Source organism: Parasteatoda tepidariorum, chromosome 2 (assembly GCF_982258835.1).
Source record: "Parasteatoda tepidariorum strain Cologne lab strain chromosome 2, Ptep-v5.0, whole genome shotgun sequence".
Classification (NCBI taxonomy): Eukaryota; Metazoa; Arthropoda; class Arachnida; order Araneae; family Theridiidae; genus Parasteatoda; species Parasteatoda tepidariorum.
The window spans coordinates 28,545,964-28,555,524 of record NC_141756.1 but is presented as its reverse complement, the minus strand read 5'-3'; the positions used below and the strand labels follow the sequence as shown (position 1 = coordinate 28,555,524).

General features: G+C 29.2%; 1 protein-coding gene across 1 annotated transcript; it reads left to right on the top strand.

The window, feature by feature from the left end:
• Nucleotides 1-80: 80 nt before the first annotated feature.
• Nucleotides 81-8,704, top strand: LOC107447864 (small ribosomal subunit protein uS8A). Its single transcript, XM_016062895.5, has 4 exons — nt 81-202; nt 384-528; nt 3,561-3,726; nt 8,572-8,704. Exons 2-4 carry the CDS (start codon nt 396-398, stop codon nt 8,663-8,665), a joined length of 393 nt encoding a protein of 130 aa, XP_015918381.1. The 5' UTR covers nt 81-202; nt 384-395; the 3' UTR covers nt 8,666-8,704.
• The last annotated feature ends 857 nt before the right edge of the window (nt 8,705-9,561 follow it).

Genomic DNA, 9,561 nt, shown 5'->3' with positions numbered 1-9,561 from the left:
AAATGATAATATTAAAAAATTAAAATTTTTCATTATTCCCCTTCGTAACTGTAACTGGCATGCAATTCTGTCATGGTGGAAAACTGAGCCAAGTTGTTTTGCTTTTCGTAAACACGGTTTGCTTCGGCACGTCCCGTATTAAATCTAAATTAATCCACAAATTTAGGAATTTTGTTTAATATATTTGATTTGCATTTTACACGTAAGTATTTTGTTTAGCCTTTTAACCTTTAATTTATGTCCATTTTATTAACATTTGCTTGTATCCGTACAAATTTAAAAATAGGTACTTGATTGGATTAAATGTATTAAAATTTTATGATTTCTCTATTAATGATTTTAATAATGATATCTCCGTTTTAATTGGCTTAATATTGTTTCAGATATAATACAAGATGGTTCGTATGAACGTATTGGCAGATACATTAAAGTCTATAAATAATGCAGAAAAGAGAGGCAAGCGTCAAGTCCTTATCAGACCTAACTCTAAAGTTATTGTTAAATTCCTTACAGTAATGATGAAGCATGGTAAGTTTATTGTGATCAAACCTATACATAAATTTTTAAACATATGTATTCAAGGATATTATTTAATAAGCCTCTTATCCACTATGATTCCTTAAAATGTTTGCCAACATTTGTATTAGTTATTATCTTACCTATATTTTGTACATTTAAAGCATCAGCTGTGGTTTTGCAATGTCTGAATAAAAAGTTTGAAATAATAAAAATATGCTGATCTTATAATATCCTTTCTAAAACCAGACTATAGTTCACTTCAGAATTGAGAGTAAAATAAGCTATGTAAGTTTGATAAGTATGTATTGCAAAGACATGATTACTTTTGTACAACTCAAGTACAACATTTGATATAAGATAATATATATAATAATTATATTGAAGTTAGTGTTCTCCATCAGTGTTTTGATCCCTCCCTTGATAACAAAGTTTTTTTACTAATATTCCATTTTTAAAAATACAACACGCTGTTTGAATATCAACTTGAAATTATTAATTTTTTTTTCTAAATCGCATGTGTATCTTTGCTTGGTGTTGACAAAGAGTGCTTAATTTCGATTTTCATTTTTTTTTAAGTGCATTATTTGGGGGGGGGTCTATTGTCTTCATAGATTACAAAAGGGGGGGGGGGAATTTTCAGGTTTTCTCTGTTATATTTATCAGAACAGTAACTAGTTATTTTATCTTGGTAATGTAATGTCTTATAAAATGTTTTTGCATTTTGTTGATTTCATGCTTATAAATGTTATTTCATGTTTTATTTTATTTTTTTACTGATTAAAAATATTTTTTTAGTGCTTACAATGTGCTTATTTTATTGTTACAAATTTTCTTGTTTTGATAAGGTGCGAGAGTTATTTAAAGATTGTTAAAGAATTTCTGTTATATAAAGTCCTGCCCTTTTTTTTATATCTTACGAGAACTCTGAAGTCGTATTCGTTTTAAAGCACCATAAAAGTTACTGTGTTCTCTGCACCTGTCACATATTAGTCTGTGGTTTATATGCAAATGTATTTTATGTATTTCATTTACAAACCAGATTGTAAATCAGATTTCAGAAGGAAAAATCTTTTATCCAAGTGCACTAATATTGCGAAGTTAATTAGATAATTCCAACAGAAGTGAAAATATCAGTAGGTGTTGCGAATTCATTTAGTTTTTTTAAAAAAATCTAATGTTTTGCTTTAGCCATTTTATTAACAAGATGGTATTTCATGAAACTAAACTTCTCTATTCTCTTTCTATCAATGTTTATTATTTCATTATTAAGTGGTTATTTTGCATGACTAATTTTTTTGCTGATGAACAAAAATCAGCTTAGTGAGATTTGAATACTGTTGTAATGCTGATTCGTGTGAGTTTGTTGCACAAGAAATAATTAAGAATATAATACCCCTTTGGCAGAATTTTTTCAGACTTTCGACATAACTATTTTCATTCAAGTCAAGAAACCCTAGCTGTAATTACCGAAAAACAAATTTGATTGTCGTAATAAATGTTGGGTTTTAAACTATGTGGAGGTCAAATACAGTAACTGCCAAAAAAATGATAGAAGCATTGCCTTGAAAAGTAAGTACTTGAATTTCCCGTATCGTCTGGAATAACAAGGATAATTAAAAGCCGTGTGGAAATCGCTAACTGCCGAAAATAAAATCAAACCACTCGATGGATTTACGATGTTATCGGCGTAATTTGAACGCTGCGGTAAGTTGTAATTTAAATGCGCACTTCAAATTTTACGCATATATATCTGCAGAAATGAAAACTGCAATTTTTTCTTCCCAAAAGAAAAATCTTTCTGCAAGAACTATGTAACGTTCTGCAACTGTGTCATCGCGATTCTACTACTGGGATAATGCCTAGCTTCCAATTGGTGTACTTTTCGCAAGATCATCATACTCTTTTTATGCAAGGTTCAGTATTTAACAATGACTAGATGGTTTCGCTCACCAACCCGTGTAATTCACATTCGTTATTGCAGACCTGCTAACTCCATTCATAATTTGCATACAGATCTGAAGTCCTTTTGATCCGTTTGATAAAGCAAGTATAACTAAGCATATACAAAGCAATCATACTGAATAGTAAATGATATTCAAGTACCAAATTTTTGTTGATAGTTTTTTTGGTTTTGTACAAGTTATGGTGGAAGATGATAGAGCTTAACACTTTATATGATATTCTAGAAATTCAGTTTTGTTCTTTTCAATGCAAAGACATTTCAGTATGTAAGTTTTTCATTCTTTCAATAGGATTAATACAAAGTAGCATAGCTGTCTACTCTACTTGATTTTTCAGTAGAATTCTAGATTCAGCCAGTTTCTCTGTATCTACTGGTTTTTATACCTTTTAGAGAATTGCCTGAAATGGAATTTTTGTGCATAATATTTCTTGCATGAATATTTAAATAAGTATTACTGATACATAAGGAAACAAACCTCATTTGTAGAGTTTTTATTTAGATATCTTTTTAAATTAATTAAAAAATTCTTTTAACTATCTTTGATGACCTATATGTCTATTGATATAAGAGATTATTAGTAAGAATAATACATAGCTGGAAAATATCACGGTTTTTCTATTTTTTTGACTAATCCCTAAAATTCCCTATGTGTAAAATAATTAATACATTATGCAATCACGAAATTTATATTATCTCGTAAAATCTACTGGATTTTTTTCCTATCTATGTTGTCAGCTATGAGAGTAGTAAAGGTCAAGATTGCTTGCCATTTTTTGCCCCTTTCTCTCTTGATTTAGCTGTCCTGTCTTTTGTTTCTGATGATTTCGCATAATCCTATTTCTGCATTGTTAGTGAGTTCTTGTTCTCATCTCATATTGGAGATTTGCGTATGACACACTTTTCTTATTACTGTCAGACTAAAAAGTGTGATTGAAATATCAAATCCAGTGTTTTAATTGTTAATATTTAAATGGTAACCAGATATTCAGTTGTTTGCTTGTGATAGTGTGTTTTCAAATTCATTGTGCATGTTTATTAGTAGTTTTATAAAAATAAAAAAAAATTATTTTTTCTGTAGGTTACATTGGGGAATTTGAAATAGTTGATGATCACAGAGCTGGAAAAATAGTTGTCAATCTAACTGGTAGATTAAACAAATGTGGTGTTATCAGTCCCCGGTTTGATGTACAGTTGAGAGATTTGGAAAAATGGACACGAAATCTTTTACCATCTAGGCAGTTTGGGTAAGTCAATTTTTAAATTAAATTTTGTTGTAAAACTGTGCCAGTCCATTTTGGTAGGAATTTATTCAAATTGCTGGAGCTCTTTTTACTGGCAACGATTTTACCAGTCTTGCACCCTATTTACTCGAGGATTAAATCCTAGAATAGCCCACCCCTTAGCGACTTTTGAAATCTCGCCAAGTGGTGATCATTACTTGGGTCAACGTTTTTTTTTTATTTTTAAAAACAATTTAATTTACTACAAATTTATGAAAATAGTTTAATATATTAAAATACAAAAAATAACTTACCTTTACTCTGATGGCTAATCTTTCGACTTAGCGTAAGTTTATATATCAATTCACCAACCCAGTTTATGAATTTTGGAGCTGACTCCAAAAAGTTAAGGCAAAGGGTAGTATGCCAAAGGATGAGTGGATGTTTCTGAACAGCCGCTGTGGTCGGCCGTTCAAAATTGACGCTCTTTTTGGTTTCGGCGTATCTCCTCTAAATATCTTCCAGGAACCTTGTCAAACTTATACCATTTCTGTCTCTTCCTTTAGTTGTCATTTTAAATAACTGTATAAAGTTTCATGAACCTAAAGTTGATATTTATGGAGGAATGGGCATTTTTATAAAGGAATGATTTTTTGTTATAACTTTAAAGATATTCAATAGATTCCATGATTCGATATTTTATAAATCTTGTTTAATAGTATGAGGTGAAATATGTATATTTTTTTAATAGTATGAGGTGAAATATGTATATTTTCCCTTATCGATTTGAGCTGGGTTTTAAAAAGTTCAAAAACTACTTAGGTTATTGGAAATTTATAAAATAATTTTATTGATTTATGAAGTATTATAAGAATATTTATAAAATTATAGCAGAAGAACAACAGAAAATGTCCATTTCTTCATAAATATTTACTATGGGTTTAATTTGTTACTTAATAATCTTAACAATTTTTTCCCTTTGAGAACTTAAGGGAAATACCACATTTATTGCCTGCCTGGTGCAGGTGGAAAAGTGATAATCTATAAAGTTAAATTTTCTTATTTTTGCAACCTTTTTGGTTTTTAAACTTTTGTGATAAGTTGATTTTAATATACAATATGTTAATGTCATTAAAGAACATATTTTGTGCAAAAATAGTTAGATGAGGATAATAATATGCCTCTAGCTATCAGTTATATTGACACAAACTTTAGGAAAGTCTTGTCACGTGATCCATCATCGAGTGTGTTATTCCGAATTTTATTTTTAATGCTTGCTTAATCTTTTTTGTTGCTTAGATTATCTGAACTTTTTGCAGTTCTTATTAGTTAGGCAATGTATCTAATGTAAATAAGTATGAATGTGTTTGCATATATATGTGTGTGTTGTCAGAGAATTATCTTCTGATGTAGTATACTCACAACATTCCTTTGTTTAATTCTGTAGTTCTTGATCTCTTTCCTTGATTCTAGTGAATTTTAAAAAGAATCATAAACTTATTCTGTTCAAAAAACATAACTCTTTTTCCTGTTTTAAATGCCTTTGTATATAATCAGTTTATTTTATCAATTGATAGAATAGTGAAAACAATCATTGTTTTGCTATTTGCTTTTCATTAGAGATAAGACTGTCGTAATTTTGGAGTCCTTGTAACTCTTTGAATTTCTTCTTCTGATCTCTGTATGAACACTGCTTATATCTTTTACTCAACAGCATTGTAATGTAGCTAGTGGTTGAGGTTTGAATTATAGTGAAAATAATATACGTATGGTTTGTTTCTAGATCTGTCTTTTGGAAAGGCATTCAGTGTTTGATTTATATAAAGTGAGATTAATTTCGTAATATGGCTTGTGAGTTACCATTTAAGTTCTAAGGTGCGAGTACATACTTGATGATGAAACTAGGAGTTACCGTTTGAATCATGATGAAAATAATGTATTTTGCGGCTTTGTTTCTGAAAGAGTACTATTAAGGAATGTCATATATACTGTTATATTTACACTTACATGTGATGAAGCCCAATCCATTCTCTAAATAGTCATTTTCTTTCTTGCGCCCTGTCACAAGCTCACCAGTGTATCATGAAGAGATGTCAGGGTTCTCCTGTCAGTCACTCTGAGTGGGTCAATAGGAAGAGTTGTGATAATTGGTGAAATAAAGGCTCTGATTAATTAAAAAATAGATGCCATGACTGAATTGCTGTATAGTATTTCAGCAATTTAGTTGTTTGTCAATTGAATTATTATAATTATTTGTGATGATGACAATAAATCCATTCTCTGATTCTATTCTTCTATCTAACACCCTGTTATACACTCTAACGGCCCATTAGTGTTTGACAGAGGAGTTTCAGGGTTCTCCTGTTATTTTCTTTGTCCAGCACCTTGGGTGGGTGAATAAATTAGTTGAAGAACAGATATGAATGAATGTAAGGCTCTGATTATGTTAAGGAAATAGCCAAATAGAAGTTTTGAGTATTATAGTATTTATTACATTTGGTTCTATTAATTAGCATGAGGTTCATCAAAGTTTTGTAGATTCCTGTGAAACTAAATTGGTTCTCTGCGTCTATTAGGGTGCATACAGACTCCTTATACTCCTTGGAAATAAAAAAGTCTCCAATGAGTACTTTGAACTACTTAGATTTCCAAATTAGTCCTTAGAAACTCCTTGGATTATTGCATTGCATAGATGAGCTTACCAAGTCCGCTGATGAATTTGCTGTCCAAGCAGGGAAACTAAGTTATATGATTTAGTTGTCAAGTTCTAATAGTTTAAAAAAAACTTTAAAAGAAAAAAAAATTTGAATTGCAAGAGTTAGAAGGAAAAAAATTAGCAGCAAATAATTTTAATTTTACATGTTATAAGCAAACTTATTAATAATTTACTGTTTTTTTTTATTATATATATATAGATATATATATAAATGCCTCAGATTTTCTTATGTATTAAAAATATAAGATTGGTAGGTTTTTATGTTAATCTTTAACATCTGTACTTTAACAATATTTATTAAAGTATTTAACGCTGGAAAATATATGTATTTGTAAAAGTGATCACTTTATTTATTTTTCTTGATGAAGTTTGACAATGTTAAAATTTAATTCAAACTGTCTAGAAAAAATGTGCATTTTTGTAAGCTCCTTATAATAAACTTATAATAAAACTGTCTAGTTATCAAAAATTAAAAAATTTGTGCAAAAGGATAGGTCCTTAAAATTTTGGACTCCTTGGATTTCTACATCTGATCTCTGTATGAACCCTGAAGTATGCAAAATATACATTTTGGCAAGTTCCTTATAATAACTGCTTTTTAATTTTAAAAAAAAAAAAAAACTGTCTAGTTACCTTTTGCACAAATTTTAGAGCCCTTGTAACTCCTTGAATTTCTTCATCTGATCTCTGTTTGAACCCTGCTTATATCTTTTACTCAACAGCATTGTAATGTAGCTAGTGGTTAAGGTTCGGATTATAGTAAAAATAGTATACGTACAGTTTGATTTATATAAAGTGAGATTAGTTTCGTAATATGACTTGAGTTACCATTTAAGTTTTTTTTTTTTTTTTTTTTTTTTAAAGTAAAGATTATTTATTTGCATCATTTATTCTGAAGGAATATTTTTATTTTCATTTAGCATTATATTTATTTTTACTTCAACTATTGTGTGCAACTGGCATAATGATAAATACAGACCAGATACTCATTTTAACCTTTATTAATAAAGTAATTGTTTTTTATTTATATGAGGATACACCATAGTATCTACTTTTGACTCTTAAGGGCGATCATTTCTTTGAAACTATGAGTTTGAATGATTGTGAAAATATCTATTTTGCTGCTTTGTTTCCCAGATGATTTTCTGTACTTCATTAGAAAGCTTAAATGGCTTTTAGATTATTTCTAAGGTGCAAGTACATACTTGATGATGAAACTAGGAGTTACCGTTTGAATCATGATGAAAATAATGTATTTTGCGGCTTTGTTTCTGAAAGAGTACTATTGAGGAATGTCATATATACTGTTATATTTACACTTACATGTGATGAAGCCCAATCCATTCTCTAAATAGTCATTTTATTTCTTGCTCCCTGTCACAAGCTGACCAGTGTATCATGAAGAGATGTCAGGGTTCTCCTGTCACTCACTCTGAGTGGGTCAATAGGAAGAGTTGTGATAATTGGTGAAATAAAGGCTCTGATTAATTAAAAAATAGATGCCATGACTGAATTGCTGTATAGTATTTCAGCAATTTAGTTGTTTGTCAATTGAATTATTATAATTATTTGTGATGATGACAATAAATCCATTCTCTGATTCTATTCTTCTATCTAACACCCTGTTATACACTGTAACAGCCCATTAGTGTTTGACAGAGGAGTTTCAGGGTTCTCCTGTTATTTTCTTTGTCCAGCGCCTTGGGTGGGTGAATAAATTAGTTGAAGAACAGATATGAATGAATGTAAGGCTCTGATTATGTTAGCCAAGTAGAAGTTTTGAGTATTTTAGTATTCATTACATTTGATTCTATTAATTAGCACGAAGTTCATCAAAGTTTTGTAGGTTACTATGAAACTAAATTGGTTCTCTGCATCTCTATTAGCTAAGTTTAAAATAAGTATGGATGTTTCATATGATGTATATTTTGAGTATGTTAATTGTTAAAACTTTTTAAAAAAAGAGCTATAGTAAAGTAAAGCCCTTAGTTCTTGCTCTGAAAAAACAATTTATGCTTTTTCTTTTTTAATAAAAAAATTCCTTGTATAGTCATAAATTATGGTATTCATTATGTGTGATTTTTATAGTGAGAGCAATATATTTCTGCATATATGCTGATTGAAAATAAATGGTGCAAACTTTCTTTTTTTAGATACCTAGTTTTAACGACATCTGGTGGTATTATGGACCATGAAGAAGCTAGAAGAAAACATCTTGGAGGGAAAATTCTAGGATTTTTCTTTTGAATGTGTATTATAAAAAAATAAATATTAAAAAAAAGCTTACCTCTTCTCTCTTTTTTTTTTTTTAAATTTGTGTTTGATTATGTTTATTTTTAAAAAAATAGTCATCTTTTGCACCATGCAAAAATAATCTGCTTGTTCTGCAAATCACTGTGCTAAATAACATTAATGCACTGCATGAAAAGAGATACTTTAGCACATTGCTTTTCGTGTCAGGGTCAGCTACATAATGACCAAAAAAAAAAAAAATTTGTATCCCATTTGTCTTTAAAAAGTTAGGCTTTCATAATCTATGGAATGGTGAATCCTTTTATGCATTTATTTCTGGTCGATTTGTTGTTAATTTGCAGTTGGGTATGGTGGAAATTTTGATCTAAGGTTTTAAAAAAATTTCACAGATCTTTCTGGCTTAAATGTATGATGAAAGTGCAGCATTGTTTAATAATTTGAATAACTATTGCATATTTACACAGTAAGCTTTTTTTTTTTTTTAGGATTTGTGAATATAATAGTCAGTAGATGGAAAAAAATTAAGGTCAGCTGGGTTAATACACATTAGAGAAGCATATATATATGTGATACTTAGTATTCAAAATTATCATATATTTTTAAGTAAGTTATTGCATCATGATATTAAATTCTATCAGTATTACTTTTTCAAAATATCAAATGTTGTAAAATATCTAGTTTCTTTTAAAGAGAAATAATTTAATCTTATATTTATGTATTTAGCACTAAATTGCAGCACCATTTAGGAAAGCTTGTTGCTAGATCCATAGTAAGATTTTTTTTTTTAAATTAAGTATCTCTGCTCACAAAATATAAAAAGTTATAAGCAAGAATGAAATTAATGAACTGCATTCGTATGAACATTAAACATATATTAACCAGCCAAAAGA

Coding starts and splice junctions, on each gene's coding strand:
- LOC107447864 (XM_016062895.5), top strand. CDS start 396: ATGGTTCGTATGAACGTATTGGCAGATACATTAAAGTCTATAAATAAT. Junction 529..3,560: donor TACAGTAATGATGAAGCATG/GTAAGTTTATTG, acceptor TTTTTTCTGTAG/GTTACATTGGGGAATTTGAA. Junction 3,727..8,571: donor TTACCATCTAGGCAGTTTGG/GTAAGTCAATTT, acceptor TTCTTTTTTTAG/ATACCTAGTTTTAACGACAT.